At 50.6% G+C, this 20,996-nt stretch overlaps 7 protein-coding genes across 7 annotated transcripts; 3 read left to right on the forward strand and 4 right to left on the reverse strand.

Moving 5' to 3' along the window:
• Positions 1-582: 582 nt before the first annotated feature.
• CDV56_105603 (putative MFS transporter) lies at positions 583-2,291 on the reverse strand (the record flags this gene model as incomplete). The annotated part of the gene is made up of 2 exons (XM_026759222.1): positions 583-818; positions 878-2,291. 2 exons carry the CDS (start codon positions 2,289-2,291, stop codon positions 583-585), a joined length of 1,650 nt encoding a protein of 549 aa, XP_026617195.1.
• Positions 2,292-3,976: 1,685 nt separating this feature from the next.
• On the forward strand, positions 3,977-5,069 carry CDV56_105847 (uncharacterized protein; the record flags this gene model as incomplete). Its single annotated transcript, XM_026759466.1, has 3 exons — positions 3,977-4,059; positions 4,129-4,283; positions 4,339-5,069. 3 exons carry the CDS (start codon positions 3,977-3,979, stop codon positions 5,067-5,069), a joined length of 969 nt encoding a protein of 322 aa, XP_026617196.1.
• A 472-nt stretch (positions 5,070-5,541) lies between these two features.
• Positions 5,542-6,408, reverse strand: CDV56_105959 (class II fructose-bisphosphate aldolase; the record flags this gene model as incomplete). Its single annotated transcript, XM_026759578.1, has 1 exon — positions 5,542-6,408. One exon carries the CDS (start codon positions 6,406-6,408, stop codon positions 5,542-5,544), a length of 867 nt encoding a protein of 288 aa, XP_026617197.1.
• Positions 6,409-6,650: 242 nt separating this feature from the next.
• Positions 6,651-8,070, reverse strand: CDV56_106044 (uncharacterized protein; the record flags this gene model as incomplete). Its single annotated transcript, XM_026759663.1, has 3 exons — positions 6,651-7,208; positions 7,256-7,749; positions 7,815-8,070. The coding sequence occupies 3 exons, from the start codon at positions 8,068-8,070 to the stop codon at positions 6,651-6,653; spliced, it is 1,308 nt and encodes a 435-aa protein (XP_026617198.1).
• Positions 8,071-12,606: 4,536 nt separating this feature from the next.
• CDV56_106416 (uncharacterized protein) lies at positions 12,607-14,628 on the forward strand (the record flags this gene model as incomplete). The annotated part of the gene is made up of 6 exons (XM_026760035.1): positions 12,607-12,740; positions 12,804-13,255; positions 13,375-13,442; positions 13,495-13,660; positions 13,768-13,953; positions 14,075-14,628. 6 exons carry the CDS (start codon positions 12,607-12,609, stop codon positions 14,626-14,628), a joined length of 1,560 nt encoding a protein of 519 aa, XP_026617199.1.
• Positions 14,629-15,643: 1,015 nt separating this feature from the next.
• On the reverse strand, positions 15,644-17,521 carry CDV56_106615 (uncharacterized protein; the record flags this gene model as incomplete). The annotated part of the gene is made up of 1 exon (XM_026760234.1): positions 15,644-17,521. One exon carries the CDS (start codon positions 17,519-17,521, stop codon positions 15,644-15,646), a length of 1,878 nt encoding a protein of 625 aa, XP_026617200.1.
• Positions 17,522-20,272: 2,751 nt separating this feature from the next.
• On the forward strand, positions 20,273-20,659 carry CDV56_106869 (LITAF-like zinc ribbon domain-containing protein; the record flags this gene model as incomplete). The annotated part of the gene is made up of 2 exons (XM_026760488.1): positions 20,273-20,297; positions 20,352-20,659. 2 exons carry the CDS (start codon positions 20,273-20,275, stop codon positions 20,657-20,659), a joined length of 333 nt encoding a protein of 110 aa, XP_026617201.1.
• Positions 20,660-20,996: the final 337 nt, after the last annotated feature.

Genomic DNA, 20,996 nt, shown 5'->3' on the forward strand with positions numbered 1-20,996 from the left:
ACAGACGCACACGCACTTTCTTATGTCAGTCATGTTATGCACTCTTTGGTAGAAAGCAATACATCTCTCTTATAAAAGGAGAAAGTCGATCCATGAAATGAAATGTAGTTTATCAATCCAAGACAAGGGTCCCTTTTCTGTCTTTATACAGAGTGATCGGCATTCCTAACCAACACCAGCCTGCAACAACGCTGTTCTATGGCTCCTGCACCTCAAGTACCACTTTCTCAATTGCTATAGTTTCTAGCTTGGCAGAGCTATCTAGCTTTCTAACCAAGGCTTTGTGGGTTACGTGGGCGGTCATCCAGGATGGTCTCTCTTCGGCTTCTCTCGTCTGTCACTCTTCTGATTGGGCGTGATGCATTGCTGTGATACTATGTAGCGTCAGGAATGTTGTTTGGTGATGCAAAATCACCGATCTGATATATTTGAAATATAGTATCTCAAGAATGTCAATTGGACGATACGATTAAATTTCTCTATAGCTACACTGCCAAACATAAGGCGGAAAAGATAAAGGAGAGGAGGAAGGAGAGGGGAATGAAAAGAACATTAGAGAAAAGCACCATGTCTCACATCTCCTCACGCAGCAGCAGCAGGAATGAACAGCCGCTCCCATTTCATACCAAATGTCGCAAGCAGGGTCACTGCACCAGCTACAATGCAGAGGATATAAGTTTGATCAATGGCCGTGACGATAGCAGAGAGAACCCTGCTCCTGGTGGCCGGGTCCAAGTCCTGTACGAACGTTGAGCCAGTTCCCGAAATGGCATTGATGATGGTCGAATGGGCCTCGTGTGGGAGAACCCATGAGATTCCTGGGGAGGAAACCATCAGCACAGAGCTCACGATGCGGGGGGAAATTGACTTGACTTACGCTTCGCAGCCTCATTGACAAAGACACACTGTGCAATGACCAATGCAAATGTCAATCCATTCAGCTGCGCGGTGGTGGTAAAGGCAACGGCGGCCGGAACCTTTTCGGGCTTGACTTTGGCCTGCGCCACGGCATGGCCCAGTTGGAGATACATTCCCGCTCCCAGACCGATCAGCGCACTGTATCCGTAGGTGGCTCCCGCGCCGCTGTGCGGGTGGATTGTGTACATCAGCGCGGAACCAACCAGACACAAGGCTCCTCCCATGATGTACCAGGGGATGTAGTATCCCAGACGGGAGGTGAGGAATCCGCCTCCGACGCAACTGAAGACGAGCAGGCAGACAAACGGGAGTAGTCGGACGCCCGACTGGAGCGACTCATCCGACGCAGTGAACTGGAAGTACAGGGGGATGATGTACGTGGGGACCGTGACGCAAACTCCCGTGCAGTAGCCGCAGATAAAGAGGAGAGTCAGGAGAGGCTTGCGCCACGAGACGAGCTCCACGGGGAAGAGGCGTGTTTCTTCGGTGGTGAAGATGCAGAAGGTTTGCTGGATTCCAAAGATCATGAACAACACGCCGCCGAGCACCAGTGCGACGATGATGCCTGGTGCATCCCAGGGATACAGGGCGCCGGCGAAGTTGACACCGATGACTCCCGCCGCAAAGGCACCCATGAGGATCAGCGTGCCCACTAGATCCATCCGCTTCAGTCGCTCAATAACGGGGGTCGCCACGGGCTGCGGATGCAGCGAAGGCAGCAAGAAGATGTACACTGGGGTGAACAGGCCGCCGACACAAAGATTGATGTAGAACGACCACCGCCAGCCCGCAGAGCTATCGGTGAACGCACCGCCGATTATGGGACCGAGCACGGTGCCCGCGCCCCAGGTCAGACCCATCGCACTGACATACATCGGACGCTCTTGCATCGAGGTCAAGCGAGGGAGGAAATTCATGACACCGACGTACTGGCCCACGCCGCCCACGCCGCAGATCACACGGCCCCCAATGAGCACGTTCATCGACTGCGCCGCTCCGCAGATGGTGGAGCCTGCCATGAACACGGCAATGGAGAAAATGTACATCCATTTGATGTTGAACTGGTTGAAGATCTGGAGCCAAGTGAGGACGGTCGCGCTGGAGGCCATCACGAACGCGACGCCGGACCAGGCCAGCTTGTCGACTCCATTCAGCGATTTGATGATGGCAGGCTGGATGTTGGCGACGATGGTATTGTCAAGGGCAAAGAGGAATGTTGAGCTGTAGATGGCCAGAACAACCGTCACCCATAGGAAACCATGGACATTGCGTGGACTCTTCGAAGTATCCTTGCACTGCTCGCTTTCCGAACAGCTACTCTCTTGCTTTTCTGTGTCGTTTAGGGTATCCTTTGCGTCTGCAAGATCAGTCATTGTTGAAGAAATTATGGCCTGGAGAGATACCGAACGATGTCCTAGTCTCGAAGGTGATGGAGTGGAATGAATAGCTCGTCGTAGGAGGAAGAATCCTGTCTTAACTTGAGCTCCAGAAGAGACACACCGCGTCTCCAGACATCAGCAACGCTGACAAATGTCATGTAATGCGAAGTTGGATTAGAAATTACATTGAGACAGACAATACAGGGAGAGTGAACGCAATGAACTGTTTCCATTCTCAAGTGACTGTGTTCGGGTGCTTGACGGGGGATTAGGGCTGGAGTGGAATCGCCGAAAGGGGTAAAAGAGTGTTTATATAGGAAGGCTACACAGCAGGACAACCATCAGACCGGATCCACTATTGCTTGGATCCTCGGTTATTCCATTGATTTACCACTTGATGATTATTAAGACCATTGTTTGCTGTCTCCTGTTCTTTTGTTCTCAGCAGGCAAAGGGACGGAAAAGGTCCCGATGTGTGCTGACCAAGAACCCCCCGAGATATCGGGCAGTTTTCCTTGCCCTAAATGTTTGCTGGTGATGGCCACTCGACGAACTCAGTTACTCTCGACTTCCATTTATTTAATTGATAGAACTTTGTCAAGATGATTATAGATCTAGGAATCCCTTCTCTCTGTCACATTCTACTTCCACTATCTTGGCCAGCTTCTATAATAACCGCAGAGGGCATAACTTACTCTCCCCTAATCTTGAGACAGACCTTTTACTTGACCCAGGAGGAGAAACCATGCATGGTTGATTACGGCGCCACCATGCTGAGTCTTTAGTAGTTACCTGTTCTTAGTCCTGGGGCCATTTTTCGACCGTTTCCTTTCTCAACGAGATCTAGCTGCCACTAATACATATTGTGTGGAGTGTCTAAAGTTGATGTAGGAGTTGACTAAATGAATGACTGGTTGTCCTTGTTATTTTAATGCTAACGTCCCATTGCCTTAATGAATCAGGTCAGTCATCAAACGGTTGGACGGTAGTGAAGTAGTTAAGTAATAAGTGGTCATGAAGCATGGCAGCTTATCATCTAAGCCATGTGATCTACTGCATAAGTTAAGCCACTCTTCAAACAGCATCTTTTTGGAGTGGTTTTTAGAAAATAAAGGTAATCCTTATTTCCTGTTATCTGTCTGTGAGAAGAAATCTAATAATATGGTAACAGTAGTGGGATGGCCTTATTCTCAGGGAGAGATGCGGGCTGGACCACCCTGACAGGCTTGCTGAATTCCCCTCGACCCAGAGTGTTGATTGATATAAACAGAGGGGTGACAAGGTGCATCATTGGCAATTCAAAGTAACCAGATGATAGGATGAGCTGGTCAAGCATTGACTATTTATTTCTGGATTCTTTGTACTCGCTACGTGGAGCCAGTTATTTTTCTCTGCTCAGAAACATGAGATGGCCAAGGCCGAATGATGGCCTTTCCTGTGTGTTCTTTAAAGGTTGATGCATAGCCTCCATAATTACTTTCAGTCTTGTTGTAAATCATCGCCCTTATATGTTGAGTATCAAGAACTGACAATCCGCTATGTGGTCTCCATCATGGATATAAATGCTAACACACTTTTAGCATCGTCCATGGCTGCCCCAACCTATGGTCGATTCACAATTTAGAACTAGCAAGAGCTGTGAAGAACATCAACAACATAGATTTCAAGCTCATTCCTGCATGGGAAGTTGGCAGGATGTAGCAGACATTAAATCGCAGCTACTCGCTTGTAAGGAGAAGGCCGAGGATGCAGGAGAGATTAGGTACTTTTGAGGTACTGCAAACGTCTTAAATCCAATCATTGAAACGCACTGCTGACTGCCACTTTTAAGCATTGTTCGAGTCAATGACTATAAGCCAGAAGCCTTGGATATCCTTGCTCAGTGCATTCCAGGGTTTCCGACGTATATGGTGGAAAATGTTGCTTATAATGCAACATCCGGTCAGAATCTGGCCATAATCCCCGGTGATGATCGGACCTCGGGTGGTATAGCTCTCCTCTCCGTCGATTTCGACGACAAGCCAAACTGAATTCATCTCAGATCTAAGGTTCTTGCTGACCTATCCATTTGTCGATACAAGCGTAGCCAATTCTGGATCAAACAAAGCTGCAGCCATAAGTGTCCTTCCGATCGCGATTTGGATCTGTCCTTCTTCAATCCTTGGACCGGCAACAGGTCAAGTCGGCGCAAACGCTCGGAAGATGATTTTCGTCATCGGTACAAGTCCAAGATTACAAATGCGACTTGCAACGTACTACAGCAAGTCACATACGGCGCGATTGCACCGCCTGAGGGTCGAGCCTCTGTGGGTTATCGTGGATTTGCTCCACGTCTTCGCCGAATGGGGCCCTGTCTGGAATCACGCTCGTCGCGAACTTGTAATGTGTCATTCGCAGATTCACAACTACCCAGATACGCCTCCTTTGTTGGAGCTGACTAGAAGAATGCACGGCAATACTTCAAAGGTCATATCCTTGCGCGAGCAACTGCGCATCCATTCCAGCGCCCTGGCTCGGTCGACTCGTCTGGTCCAATCTTCTGGTTCGCATTCTTCCAAGGATGATCTTCTAGACCACATACAGGGAGTCATGGAGGATATCACCTACCAAGAGGAAGAAGACTTTGCAGAATCCTTCAGGGCCTTGCCATCCAATGCTGCAATATATCATGGGGGCGTGCCGCTACGAAGGCGCCGGGCAAGGTTCCCATTTCGAATCCCCGCTAGGTCCCCGGCTGAAAGCAATGTCTCGATTCAGTCGCACACTGTTTGAGAGGACAAGGGTCTGATGAGTTGTTGATAGTTTGAATTCACTTGGTACCGAGTTCCTAAGCAAGTGAGACGACGACATTTGTATTCTGCTGGTTGTATTGCTTTCAGCCCACTGCAACGTCTCCTACTGTGAGGAATTATAGGCAAACAAACAAGGCTACATTATGAGTTTCTCTCCTGTCAAACTGGGTTGGCTGAGTTTAGCAGTATTTCTGCGTTTAAGAGGATGAACCCTGCGCGCCACATTGCAGCATAGGTACTATCCCTTTCGGGATAAGTGGCCTGCCAATCAAGAAATGTTGTCTCATTGGCCTGTTGAAGACGGAGCACTGCCGAGTGGGTCCTCGGCCAAAATGCGAAAAATGCGGGGAAACGTGGGGTTACTCTTCTTGACCTATCTGGTACGAAAGTATGATCGATGGAAATGGCAAAGACAAGGTAGTTTCGCAAGTCTATATGAAATAATAGCACAATTAAACAGCCTTCCCCGTAGACCCCAGCATATCCATACACCTCTCGACAGCCTTCTGCATCTCATTCGTCGCCTCCTCCAGGACCGCCGTCAAGGGCGCCCGTCCCGATTTCTCGCGCTGCACCCGCACATACTCATTGTTCAACACCTTGTTGATATTCACCTTGGACACACCACACTCAATGCACTTGGCGAAGATCTCCGGCGTGAACGGATCCGCCCCATGCAGCACAAGCCGGACCTTATCCCCGACAGCCTCCCGAATGCTCGTCAACCGATCATACTCCAGCCGGATCCCCCGCGGCCCATACTCGCCATGCACATTCCCAAACGCAGGCGCCAGCCAGTCAATCCCCGTAGCCGCAAACTCCAGACTCTCCTCGGGCGTCGTCAGCAACCCCTCCAGATCCGCCGTGTCCGCAACCCCGTCCTCCCCGCCCTCGATCCGGCCGGGCTCCGCCTCCGTCGCCATCCCGCGCTCGTGGCAGTACCCCACCAGTTCCCGGGTCAGGCGCAGGTTCTCCTCCTTCTCGTAGTGGCTCATGTCCACCATGATGCTGTCGAAGCCGCCCAGGTCCGCCGCGTAGCGGATGATCTCGGGGGTCTGCGCGTGGTCCATGTGCACGGCGATGGGGACCGACGCCTTGCGGGCGGCTTCGGCGGCGGCGTGCACGAGCAGGCCGTCGGCGTAGTGGATTGCCCAGGGGAAGAGGAGGATCATGGCCGGGGAGCGCTTGGCTTCTGCGGCGCGGACGGTGGCGAGGATGCCTTCGAGGTTGTAGCAGCACATTGCGGGGACGCCGTAGTGGTTTGAGGCGGCGTGGTCGAGAATGGAGAGGGCGCGGTTGGAGGCCATCTTGGAGGTCATTTTGTCATGCAATAGAAACTGAGGTAAAGATCGATTGGAAGGAATGTAGTGCAGAGTCGCAGGTTCAATCGAGGATATGTGCCGTTTATATATATGGCTTGCAGTGTTTACTGTTGGAAAACTCCCCCACTCTCCGAACGGAGTTGGTCCGACTGACGTCAATACCGATTTGGAATCCCGCGCGATTTAAGGGGCCTAGGCTTAGACTCATTTTGCAGAAGATAATGATATACTAGTACAAGTTACCGGCCAAACACCTTGATCACGCTTGTGCTCGCTTCCCCTCCGAGTCCTTGTCTCCTTGCCATCAGCAACTTTTCCAACGCCGCATTGCCCAGATGCAGTGGGCAGTGCAGGTCCCTCGCCTTCTGCACCGCCTTCTCCATCTGTACCACGGCTTCATCCAGCGTCTGAGACCCTTCCGGCGCCTTGTCCCCAAGTCTTCCCTCGATCATCTCTAATCCCTTGTGGATAAACACTTTGCTCGCACCAGCCGCGGCGCTGACTAGTTGGTGGAACTGCGCGAGATCAACGTTCAGATACCGCGCAAACGCAATAGCTTCTGCCGCTGCCACGAGGTTGATCCCCAGCATCAGATCTAGGACGAGCTGGAGAGCACCGGAGGGATCCTCTGCGGTGCAGGTCACACTGGCAAGGGGCTTGGAATAGTACTGGCGGACCATGGCGGAGTCGTCTTTGGGGCCGTAGCCCTGCAGCAGCGCCGAGAGGTAGATTTGCTCGGCAGTCGAGCAGAGAGGGGTCGGGAAGTGGTGTTGGCGGGCAGAAGTCGTGATAATACCCTAGACATTCAGCATCTGATCGAAAAGCAACAGTAGAGGTAACCTACCACGTCCTTGAGAATAATCGTCAGCGCGCTAGCACCGGGGTTCCAGTCCTCCTCCACCATCCGCTGCAACCGGTTCTCATGCATCCACGTCCATGCCTCAGAACCGATGATTTTGTCGGCAGTCGTCTTCGCATCGAGCCCCAAGTGCGCCGCGAAGCCCATCGCCTCACTGGCGCCCAGGATATGAATTCCCGCCAGCACCTGATGCACCATCTTCATGTTGCTCCCGGCCCCGACGCCGCCAGGTACCAGGTACAGCTTGTTCTGATCAGACATGACCTGCAGTATCTTGCGACCGCTCTTCAGCGCCTCCTCCGACGCACCCGCCATGATCGACAAGGTCCCATCGGCAGCGCGCTTGGCGCCTCCGGAAACGGGACAGTCGATGAAGCGGATATCGGCACGGCCGCGGGACTGCAGCTCGGCAGCTACGGACTGCGCATAGGAAGCGGGGACGGTGGAGCAGAGGAAGAGGGTAGCATTCTGCGGGAGGTCTGTTTATATCAGTAACAGGTTCATCTCACATAATCAGTCAGATAGATACGAAGAGTAGACGTACACTGCACAACACCCTCCTCCGCAAAAAGAACAGACTGTACCTGCGGGGCCGACGCGACCATGCAAATGTAAAAGTCCTTCCCCTCTGCCGACTCCCGTAGCGACGAGGCGGGGATTCCTCCCTGAGACTGGAACCGCTGCACCGAGGCTGGGAACACATCGAAGCCGACAACGGGGTATCCTTCGCGCACGAGGTTGGTGGCCATGCCGAAGCCCATGGCTCCTAGGCCGACGAAGCCGATAGTAGGTTTAGACATTTCGATTGATTCTGGTGTTTCTCTGTGTTACGATCTTTCAATGTAGGAATGAATTTAATGACTTGACTACTCTAACTTCAAGTCCGACGAGATTGAGGCGTTTATAAATGCGCAGTCCAAGGTCCAAGCAGTGGGGGAGGAGAGTGGGATGGACGACAGCAGTCGGAGTTGGTCCGAGATACACTCATTCAGCCTGATTCAGTGAGAGCAGAGTGAGTATTCACGATTTTGGTATTCTAGAATTCATGGCTAAAGAATAGTGACGGAATCCGAGAAAGTGAAACATTATCCCATACTCTTGCACATCGAAATTCACGCGATTTATCTGCCAATATTCACGTAGGCGAGAATAATCGAATACCTTCACGGATCTGGACAGCAGGAGGAAGATAAATAGCCCCCTCTCCCCCCTCCTCGAGGCTTCTTCTTCTTCTTCTTCTTCTCATCATCGAGGCAGTTCTCAATTCACCTTTGGCAGTCTACATGCTAGCAACCTTTCTCTCTTCGGTTTCATGTTGTTGTCCCCTCAGTCAGGGATGAGTGATACCTTACGATCACACCACTAAGGAGGCAAGCAGCTAGCTCTGCTATGCCCCAGTCCTTCGTTGTTTTCCTTATTTCAACCTCGAAGGTGATGGCAAGTCACAAATCCGATGCCTATCTCCCGAGTCATACCGAAGTGGTTTTCTGGCCTCGAAGCCACGGCCTAAGCTCACTTCGAATGGGTTGAAATCAACTCCCAGAGTTGCAAAGGAAACAGGTACGTTGAGCTTGCAATTCCAAAAGTATCGTCGACTAACTGCCCAACGGCCCAGGCTTCAATGCCCATGATAATGTCACAGCCAGACATCGACGGCCAAGCCCTGGCAAGATACATCTCCACCCAACCATCTCGGACATGTCGATCCAGCCTCGGTTATTCTTTCCACAAACGCATTAGGTGAGTCTGCCTGAGGAGCAAATCAAATGTGTTGTTCTGACCGACGACAGTGGTATCGCCTCTCCAGCAAGAAAGTTTGCAATGGAAGGCATTGCTCTGCTCTCGAAAGATGGTCCCTCGTCCCGGACGCCAACAGCATTTCCACCGTGGATTGCCCGGATTCAAGCTCAAAGTCATCTGATGTGTCCCTTTCTGAGGTGCCATTCAGTCGAATTTCCATGGCACTACGAGCCTTGGTTCGCTGCGGGACATGAAGTCTGCAGCCGGAGTGTTGCCGCCTTTGCGAACAGCGTTCAACCGTTCAACCGTTCAATCTTCATCTGCACGACGGACTCGACACATTGGCCAGAGAGCCTGCCCAAGCTGGACAAAATATGTTTGAGCGACAAGTCATCGCACGTGAGCCCCGGCTGAACGAGAACAACACACCTACGACCTGACCAGGGGCATTACTGTACCCACCCTTCGAATACGGACCCGAAATGTACGGTCCGTTTCTCTGTGTTTCGGTCGATTCTTGGGGCCCCCTCATCCAACATCCCTCGGACATGGGCATCATTCACCTTTGTCCCGATGTGGTGGTGCGGCACTGCAGCATGAGGGCACAGCGATTACGCTGCTGCTGCCCAAGTTGCACAGCAGTGTTTTCTTGGTTTTGAATGGCCGATGGGCAGATTCAGCGCTGCAGCAGATGCAGGATACAATCGTCAACTGGCCAGCGGACTTTGACAAATGCGACCCTGACATCACAGAGACCCAGTTCTCTGGAAGTGAACTGTGTGGGAGTATGGCATCGAACATGATGCTTGGTGAGTCATGTCCCTTTCAAACATGATGATCAAAAATACTAATGTGGTGTTACCTTGTGTGCTCAAGATACAACAAAAGAGTCGATGAATGTTGCGGAGCAATGACTGTTACAACATGCGGGTTTTGCATGCCTCGCTCCGGCTTACTGTTTCGACAGCTCTGCCGCGCTACATCTGAAATCCAGACGAGCAGGCACCTATCACTTCCAAAGTTCGAGCCACAAAATTATATTTATGTGGCGCCTCTGACGCGGGAGGAGATCATGTCCAAATGGTATTCGTCTTGGGCCTCGAGAGTTGATCCACCCTGGAGAGCTCCTCGTTCCTTGGTATGTTCTTGAATCTGTGAGTGTTCTCGAAAACGATAATCAGTTCATCTGATTAACTCTGTTGTCTCCAGGTTGTCAGACGGCATCCATGTCGATTTGTCTTGCATTTTGATATTGCTCTCGCAGCCTTTCTGGTGGCTGGAATATGAACACAAACACCGCCATGTGCCAGCACCTCAAGATACCTGCAAGACAGGCAACCGTTTTCAATTGCTGCCTTTTTCTTCAATTTCCGGCAATGCCTCCGAACTGGCATCCATGGTACCACGGCCCTTTGACTTCAAGTTTCACAATCAGCTGTATTTGTTCATGCCGGGCGATGTTGACCTTCGGTCAGTCATCGATTGAGAGGTCGTCTTGGCTATCAGATGCTGAACGATTATATTCAGCGGTGGTTCATCAGGGCTACACAGAAACGGCCAACCATGACCCCATCTCAAGAGAGAACGGCACATCAACTGCGGCAGCAGCCCACCACGATGATTTGCGGTGTTTGAGGTCATCGACGACAGGCTTACATTGGAGACGCAGATTCCTTTCATATCTGAAAGCTGGCGGAACGTGCTCTCTATGAGCAACTCTGTTGTGGTTTTCTGTCGACAGTCACAGACAGCAGGAGTCTGCAGCACTTGTCTCACTGCACTCTCACAAAGCTTCTTGTCTTTTCCGCTCGCTCGCAATCGATATGCTAGGCACTTGATAGTGCTCCGGACTGCCAAATATTTCGATATTTTCACGGGCCCGCCAAATATCTCTGTACTGCGGAGGCAGTAGAGATCACATCCAGCACAGCTGGTAACCGGTTTCGCACTTTGATGCGAAACTGCGCAACAGCGGCCAGTCTGGCTACGCCGCGATAGATAACCGCTTGCCTCTTTCTATAAACAAGTGTACCTGCAGATAACGGGTCCGTCTTCTTGTGTTCTACACACCATGCTCTCGGCCGGGGAAAGGCCTCAGCGGGGCGTTCGGCTTATTACCTGAAAGTTACGCAGGATTGGGTCAAGCAGCATCTTTGTCGATATGACAACAGCATCACCAAAGCAGGAGGTGACCGCCGGTGTGACAGCTCTCAGGCATATGGCTTTTTCCATTGCTTTCTGTATTGGACCCTTCAGTCCGATGGAATTTGACCCTGGCTATCGAGTGCCAGCGGTTCACAAGTGGTGGTCCGTCGGGACAAAACACCCTTTCTGACGGTCACATTGTGCCATTCCTTATTGGCAGGTGAGTTCTCTTTTGCTTGGAGTTGAGATCCGCGGAAAGTGGCGCAGAAGCTAACCCACCGGTATACAGTCCCATTTGCCAGTGTCCTGCCGAAAAGATGGATCGACATGGGAAGAGTGACGATCAGAATCAACAAACCTCACCGAGGGTCTCCGTTTTTTGATCGATATCTATAAGAGACTCAGTCCAATCTCGACCGCTGCTCATGCTTCGACATCTCCCTCCTGCCTATTTCGACAGAGCCATACATATGCTTCGGTTTCATTCTGAAGCTCATCGGCAATCTGGACATGCTTACTGTGAGGGAGTGGATCTAATCACTGCCACTGCGCCTTGATGGCTGGAAAGGCTCACTTCCGAATTCAATGCAGGAGGTGAACGCAATGCTCTTCAGCAGCGATTGCTGTGCGTGTTTCCCGTACATTCGAAGCACGCATGCCTCAAACGTCTGAGCCTGCATTTTTCTTGCCATTTTCCCTGATCAACCCGCAGGCCTGTTTTTGAAAAGGAATGAAACAGTTATTGATGTCCGACAATCACCGGCCATCCCAGATCTCCTTATACCTTGCGAAGTGCCAGTGACCCAGAACGTATGGGCGACACAAGTCTATACAGTCCGCCCAACTGGCCTTTTCCAGCACAGAAAAACGTACAAAACTTCTGAGAACGCTTGCTGTCGTTCGCTCGACCCAAGCAAGTCGCTTCGGAATAAGTTCAAATGGAACCCGACTTGGCTGGGCTCTGCTCCCTTCTTATCCTGGCGTCTCGCGCTCTCTCCGAACCTCCCCTTACGAGTCGGAACTGCTTGATGACTTTGCAATTGGCATTTTACACACTCCACGTGAGGCTGTCCAGAGCCAGTGGCCCTTTCGTGAGGAGGACACGAATCGAACCGAGGTATCGATCGGCCGAATGTCTACGGAGTACCAACATGGGAGTCCTCAGCACGCGCTGTCATCCATGAAATTCATTCTCGTCACGCCTTACAAGTTGTCACGAACCGCGGTGCAATACTCTGGCAATTTTCTTGATAGCTTCCAACCTCTGGAATCTTCCACTCCATCATGGAGATGGTCGAATTGACCACCCTTTGGTGGCCTGTGGTGACTGTCAGTTTCATTATTCCCCTGGCACCTTCGCTCAACATCGTGGCCTGCTGTGCTGGCGCTCTCTACACGCGGCCAGAAACAAGGACCGACACAATCGATCTTGAACAACCGACACAGCAATTATGCTGATGTCTCATAACCTTTCAGATTGGTTGCGTGTGATTGGCCTTGACGATGAACGGTATCGTGGTTCCACCGCTGAGCCGATTCCCATTACGGGCATTCTAGGCTCTGGCGCTTCATGCACAGCGAAGAGGTGCATGGGCATGCATCTGCATGTTTGCAGGCCTCAAAGGAGAGCGTGACGGTATGGACACAGTCGACCAAAATTACTGCGACACAACATGTTGTCGTATTCAGAGGAGAGCGTGACGGCATGGACACATTCGACAAATTTTACTGCGACACAACATGTTGTCGTCTGCCTTGATTCTTCTTGCATGACGGGGCAAAAGACCTCAATGCAAGAGCTAACGCTCAACACCGAAAAACGGCCATACAAAATTGATGAGGATGTTTCTGCACCTTTACAACCTGCTATTCTCCTCTATTTCTCCCCGGGGGCGGGCTGGCAAGGCATTCCGGAACGTCGCGTCGCAGTCTCAGATGGTTCCAACAACAAACTTGGGAAGCTTGTCCTTGTCAGCGAAGGTCGCAATCGAATCGAGAGCACCTCAGGAATGTGTACCGTATATTCAAATTCGAATACACTTCCTCATGAAGTTCATGCTGCCATGGTCACTTACATGTTTACACAAAAAAAGGGCATCTGTACGAGTGACCTTGAGCACCATAGAGCTTTCAGGATACAGTGGTGTCGCTTTCGTCTGACACTCTCACCCTCTCCCCATCCTGCCGTGTGTTCGTGAAGTTACATCTGCATCTGTTAGCTCAGAAGCCCAACGTTGCGGATTCATGGGCTCTCAGCAAGACTCTTCCCGAATATGGGCACATCAGGGTCCACGTTCAGCCTTTGTTGAGCCATTGGCGTGCTCAACTGCGACAAAAAGGTTGATCTTAAGGAAGGAAAGCAAATTGGGACGTCATTTGCCTCTGCGCTATCGACCGTGCGTGGAGACGATTCCACCACGAATGGCTGGCGGTTGTCCAAGCCTCTGGCGTGGCTCTTGGATATACCCTTCATTGGTGTGACGTTGTGTCAGGTCACTCATGCGAGTGCGCTTGATCTCACGTCTGAGTTCAATCGTGATACAGGAGGTCCAGCCAGATGGCGAATGGGCTGATAGCCCAAATATTGCTGGTATACTAATGAGGCTGCCTAGACCATGGAGGGTATGCTAGAAATGCATACCATCTGGCAGAGATACTGGAATGGTACACTGGTTTTTATGATGTCGAGGGATATTGGGATCCAGCTGTGTGTCCTGGTATGGCGACGGCAATGATCACTCTGGCTGTGGTATTTGATAATGTCAAAGGGGCATATCGTCGGGCTCATGGCCTGACTGGTGCGAAGAAACGATGAATTGTAAGTTATCCTGGTTCCTCTCCCAATACCAGAATGGTTAACTAACGATCTGAAAGCATAAACCCCGAGGCTTGCCATACAACGTTCATGGCCTGCAATAGCCGTCGGGCACGTCAGGCGCGGAAAACGTCTGCAGTTGTCGCCTTTGCTCTACAATTCCGACATTGGGCTTCAGCCACTTTTCGAGGAGCGAGCATCAGCGGACGTGAGCTATGCTTCGGAGCCTGAACGAATGTGCCTCCACCGAGGACTGTCTCAGTTTGGAGGATCATCCTGCCATATCGTCGTACATGCACCAGTCGAAGTCAGGGTGTACTCGCAATTGCATCGTTCTAGGGAGCACCCGAGTCCATCTTCATGGAGCCTTCTCCAGACGGCGAAGCCGTTCATTTCTGTGGCTGTCAGCATTCCTGGATCACACCAAACGCCCAACATCCTGCACGTTGACAGAAATTCGAACACTAAGCGGGAGCTACGGTCACAAAAGAACATGCTGGACCCGGATGACGGCGAACTACCTAGCAGGCAAAGAGAGTCTTTACAGACAACCGCACGAGCTGCGGAGAGCATGGTCCGGTTCACTGGCGATAATCGACTCGTGCCGTTGCCCTGTCTCATGGAACGTGAGGGCAAGGCTCAGTGGGCATGTTTATAGAAACAATCACCCCGCCAAAAATTTGGAAAGAATGCCTGTCTTCAGTCATTTTCCTGTCTACCGGGCCATACACAGACCCGGCACTTCGATAGCCGCGGAGCTGGACTCGGAATCCGATTAGACAAGGTTCCTGTCGCTGCCAGAGACTCAAAGTCCAAGAGGAAGAGCCTTCTGGGTCACCAATAACACAGCTTACAGGGGAACCCACCGCGCATCGGTACCTTTTCTGCGAAACACCATGACGAGGTCCTCGGGACAGGTCATCGTGACTCTTGACGGTATGGGGGCCTCGTCTGCCTTCTACTTCTCATTTGGGATCTCTGTATTTTGGTTTCTATTTTTGCTATCGGTGTCTGCAGGCAACATTTCTACTCGGTTTGTGAGGTTAACAATGTATAATAGCTCATCACACATTCTTCAAGGTGAATTAGCGGGTATGGTTGACTATCAGTTACAGATAGGATTAGACTCCTCAAATATTATTGTCATGAACTAGACTCACAAACTTCAACTACACATCTGTCAGGTAATCAAACCAACTTCACAACTGTATAATCATCGGTCGACAACGCCAGGTAGAGTCATATCGGACTGAGAACCAAAATCTAGCCATCTTTTCGAAGTCTACAGCAGCGAGCTTCGAGAGAGTGGCCAGATCAGCTCAGTCTCCGCCTTGCCATCGTAACAACGGACTGCTAGAGCCAGAAGATCGGTTGTGGTGGATGGCTCTCTGCTGGCGACAGCTACGACATTGCCTAGAGTGTCGAGTCGTTCGAGGAGATTGCCGAAGAGTCAATGGTGTCGCTAATTCTCTGCTGCATACGGTGACATTCGCTTTCAGTTGCGCTATCATGTCATGCATCTAAAGTGCCGGGTGCTCTCAATTCTGAAGTCCAAAGGCAGCCTGTACATTTCGCTAGCAAGGAAACCAAAGGATATTTCAACAATAGCAAGTTAGATCCCTTTATATAAGATTAAGATTAAGTTTTCCGAACGTGTCCGGACAGAAAGCGTTCTATTTCAAATGCTCGATCTGAATATCAGGGAAGGGATGATAGGGCTTCGGCGGCATATCAGATGACTCTCGATGTACGAACAACGCAAAGAAACGGTCTTCTGGGGCATCCCATTGGTGCTTTACGCGAGTGGAGGTGGCTTTTATCATCTCGTTATACCACGCCAACTTACGCTCCTTGTTGGGAAGCCATGCGGCGTTCAGGTGCTGTTCATCGATGCACAAGACCATAGCGGGACTCCCTTCTTTGAGGGCAGTATCGCTGGGACGGTCTGAACAATCATGGTACCCCTGGTAAATTGGCAATACTGCACGGAGAGTGAAAAATTTCCTCCACATGAGTGCCGCGTACTTGCCTAGACAGTATTTCAAAGCCTGGTTCCAATACTTGTCATCTTCGTCCCGACGGCCCGGTGGCCGTAGCCGCTCAGTCACACGGTGAACAGCTTGTGTTAAACTTTCAAATGCCTGCCATAGCATCTTCTTGAACTCCTCGAACAAGTTGTTGAACGGGATCTGAGTCTGCATGTCGAAGAATGCTCGGGGACAGATGCCGACATCTCTGCACAGCTTAACATTGACGAGATTGACAGCTATGAAGCACTCAAGTATTCGTTGCCGATTCGGGAGACCTTCACATGGTGATTTCGCCAAAGTATGGTCTTCGGGTGATCTCCACTGGAGATAAGCCTTGTCCGTCTGCAACAAGAGGTATACAACATATGTGTAGCCTTGTAGAGCCATCTGCTGCACAAAAAAACTCTTGCCATATTTTTCAGGGCCCACGAGAGCAGTAAAAGGCGCAACACCGCGGTAGAGCTCGTTGCGATGGATATTAAATTCTTGAAATCGACGCAGGATCTCCCCGTAGAGAGGCCAAGTCACATCATGTAGGGAACGATTGGGAAAAAGAGCAGGCTTCCATTTATGGACTGGCGGGCGGTGCCAGATGGGCAGCAATCTTAGCAGTGCTTCATGATAGCTAGATAGCCTCTGCATCTCGAAGTATGGGCTTATTTTCATTAGTTCCACGTATATATGAATCAGAGCGTTCTCATCATCTCGGGAAACTTGAGCGGCTCTGCTGTAGTGAATACCTTCCCATTCACCCTTTTTCAGAAATCTTAGTACAACATCCAGATACTCCTCGGCACCTTCTTTCAGCCAAGCCGGGAGATCTGGTTTGATTTTTGAGCCGGGCGGAGCGATGTAACCCTTCGCATCGTCATCCAGATTGAAAAGTCTCGCAAAGTCGTCAACGGTTCGGCAATTCCTCCAATGGCTTCCAAATCGAGGCGTAGTTGGGACAGCTATTGGCTCTTCCTTTCCGAACTCGGCTACGCAGAGTGATTGGTTATGAGTGTCCAAAGCTGGACTGACCAGCAAGACTGGGTCAGGAAGGTACTCTCGCATGGTCTTATAACAAAAGTAGAGCCTGTGGGAATCCAAGGGAGGCATGTGTAGAGTTTCGCGTAGCAGTAATCCAAAAACCCGTACCAGCTCGTCCACACTCTCGTCGGCAATTGGGAACTTGAACCATTGAATACCCTTAATACCCGCCTGTTGAAGCAATTCCTGAAGGGTCACCATATACTGCTCTGCTCGGTGCTGTATCCATTCAGGAAAGCCCCTGTTAGGAGGGTTGTAGGAAGCCTTGAAATCCCGTATGCAGGCGCCATCCAACGGCATGTACGTTTCTCGCAACCAGGAGTCAAAATCCGAGCAGTTTCTCCATCTTTTACCCACAGGCAAGCGATTTCCCTTTCTCTTGATGGCAGTATCCTTGGACTCGCTTTTTGAATCCTTTTTCTGTTTTCGGAGCCTTCGGCCACGCCATCTGCGCGAAAACAGCTTGTTGAGCTTCAGAATCCAAGGCATAGAGATGTTCGATAGGACCGAAGAACTGAAGAAGGCTGGCAATACTCAAGCCATCCCATACATGTCGAGCTGGAGATGAAAACTCGTCAAATTAGTGACGATTACCATGTAATGACGCGTGGAGACAAAGTACAAGGCTAGTACCATGGCGCACTCAGATGAATCTCAGGGATGAAGCTGCATATCACACAAACTTGATAATTGTGCTACAAAAAAGAAAAGATGGAAAGGAAACTGGGGTAACGACAATGAAGACTGCTAAGTAGGTCGTCGAATAGCGAGGAATCTGCCAGCTTTGGCGAGTCACACGACAAGTGCCTTAGGCAGCAGAACCGTTGACAGACGCCGTCATTCGTTGCACCGCATAGCTCTTTCCTATACTGCCGGGCTGATTGTAGATGGTAGCATGATATCAGGGTCGCAAGAGCCCCGGAACGAGAACCATGATGACGGCCGGGTGCTTTTCGCCCTCCAGCGCGAAAATACTCTGTCGAACATCAGTCTACGGTTATAGCAGGCTCGGAGGACTCGAAATGTCCAAATATTTCTCTGACATGATTCTATTATGATGGTTGTTCACGAGAAAAGCTATGGACACTGAGAAATGTAAACTTCAATATAGCTTCCGATTGTTTCGCCTTTGACAATGCTATCACTTGCAGCAGGCCAGCCAAGCTAGTTGGATGTTCAGATTCTGAATCATCGACGAGGGGCAGGTGCACCGTGATAAAAATACGTCTGCCTGTAACTGATCTTAGTGCATCTAAGGGGTCGGAATGACTCCATCAGCTCATGTTAATCTCAGGTACCAAAGAGCCTATGTCGAGTATTAGAGGAACTCACCATGTACTTCAGTACTTGTTGAATATGCGGATCACTCAACGTGCTGCACGCGAGCACCTTCGACAGGTTCGAATTCCCTCGATAATCCAGGGAGTGGGGCGCAATGAGAGCTCGCGGGGCTTCGATGGAAGCAGAAGCAATGTGACGCACATTCGACCAAATCAATGGTGGAACACATTTTTGGATCCTCTAGCATACGCCGGAGAGCATTAGGATTCACGCTGCTGTAGTTCTGGGTGCGGAAGCGACCCGGTCGCTGACGTGTGCAATCGTGTCTGTCGACTTTGAGTCAATGTGTCATGGCATCCTTTTGTGGTGTAGCAGTACTTGAAGTTGGGAGGGAGGAAATTGCAAACGGGCACGGCTAAAAGGTGACAAAGGGTCAGCTTAACCATCAATGTCAATTTGTTGGAGAGGCCAGAAGGACGTACTAAACGGTGTTTACCAACCTGTCCTGAGGTCATTTTGAGAGCTTTGAGGGCTCGGTCCGGGTTCTTAGGCGAAGATGGTCGAGCATGTACGACCAACTGAGCAGATTTGCGCTGCTCTGCAAGAGAGAACGACGTCCAGTCGGATCAGTTCATCCAGAGGTTGGAGGGAGGACATGTTTCTTGCAGTACAACTTTCAAAATGGAGCAACAAGACGGATGATAGATTCGAAGATATGTTCAGGATGGCTAGGGAGTTACCAACGTGATTTGTAAAGGAGACTGATCAAAATTATCAGTCTTGGGAAAGGTGAGGTGAGAACAGAAAGAAAGGAAACACAACAAGTCCGTCAAAAAGGCAAGCACATCGGCCTTAGGCCATATTGCAATTGATCGCCTGAGGCACTGGGCACCTGCCTTAAAATCAACCTTGACTTACTCAACACATGTTCTTCGCAGCTTGCAACGAGGTATGAACTGGATTCCCATCTGATTTTGCATTGAGCATACAGACTGACGAGACAATGGAAGACAATCTACAGGGTTCTCGCCAACGCCTTGTCTATCAAGTATCCTGACGTCGTTCGTGATACATGCAGCTCGAGACTTAGGTGCAGGTCTCGAGCCTTCCGAGACCCATGAGGTTATATAGGTTTTCCAACTCGACTGAGCTGATTGTGTCCGCGCCCGTCGATTATCAGATTATTGTCGCCGATTACCAGCGACAGCCTCTCAAAGCTTACCTGAAAGTACTCAAAAGCTGGAATACCATATTTGATCTTTGTTATGATTGCCATCGTCTCTGTATGACTTCAAAGAGACAAAGAACCAAAGCAGAACCAATCAAAATTCCCCATTCTATTATGTGAGACGAAGTATGCCCGACGATTCAGGCAAGTGGTCTAGGCAACTGATTCAAAACACAGCCTCCAGAACATCCCCACCAGCCAAGACAACTCCTCGTATCAAATTATGTCTGTGTCTGGTTTAGTGCTCAATCTAGGATTGATGGAGACATGTTCCCAATCACGGTCTCTCGTTCGCTACTCCTGACTCCATAAGACGCCCACAGCCTTGCCGATCATTTACAGCCCCAAAGCACAGCCTCCCGAGCTCCAGTCCGCAAATGACATTCGCAGATCAGAGTTATGTAGCACCGGTCCAAGAGCTCAAGGCTCGTATTGTGAACTATCACTATCAGACTGCGGCTTTTCGTATGCGTTGTCCAACATCAAGGTATGACCGAATGACAGGTTTGCAGCCGCCAGTCCGCCACAAGGCTAACAGCGCTCCAAGCAATGCCCTGATTGACCTGATTATCTGGTGGAGATGATAATTCAACCAATGTGGTGAATGGGCGAGACAGGCTAGAGCCTAGTTATATATAGGACCCTCCTTGTCTTTATAAAAGATGTTTGTATCCTCAAGCTTTGAGCAAAACATCACCAGGATACCCATACCAATCTAGTCGAAACTCACCATGGCAGGCGAAAAAATCAGCTCAAGTACGTCTGATCTCTCAATCAACTGACAAATACTAACATGAATCATGATCTCAGTCCCTCCCCCGGCGTACGAACAACACCCCGGCCCCGAAACCCACCAGCCAGCTCCTATGGTCCCTCAAAACGCACACATGCAGCCTCCATCACCCCTCCCCGAACACCATCCCCAGCAGCAACCGGTGTCGCAGCCCCCAGTACAGGAATACCACAAAGCAGGCCCTGGAACGGGCCGCCCAAGCGGGTACAACACCGCGACACCGCTGCACGCGCTGCAGCGCGGGCCGACGCCCGTCGACTGCCCTGTATGCGGGTCTCGGGAGATGACGAGGGTGGAGGCGCAGACGGGGAATACCACGCAGTAAGGGACCCTTTCAACTGCGTGCAAGTATTAAAGGACAGAAACTAATGTGAGACAGTGGATGGGCGGCTGTGCTGTGCTTCCTTCTCTGTCTCGGGTGTATACCCTACCTGTTGTCGTCGCTGAAAGATGTCAGCCATTACTGTGGGAAGTGCGGGGTGATGTTGGCGACATGGCATAATAGTGGGAGGGTGGAGGTGCATCATGCGGGTGGGAATTAGTTGTTTTGTTTGTTTTATGATACCAGGAATTGATCATCATTTTGTTATTCGAATTCATGATTTACAGGCGACTGTCGTGTCTTGTCACTCGTAAGCAGAAGTAAATTGAAGCAAGCCACC

Source organism: Aspergillus thermomutatus (assembly GCF_002237265.1).
Source record: "Aspergillus thermomutatus strain HMR AF 39 chromosome Unknown NODE_27, whole genome shotgun sequence".
Lineage (NCBI taxonomy): Eukaryota > Fungi > Ascomycota > Eurotiomycetes > Eurotiales > Aspergillaceae > Aspergillus > Aspergillus thermomutatus.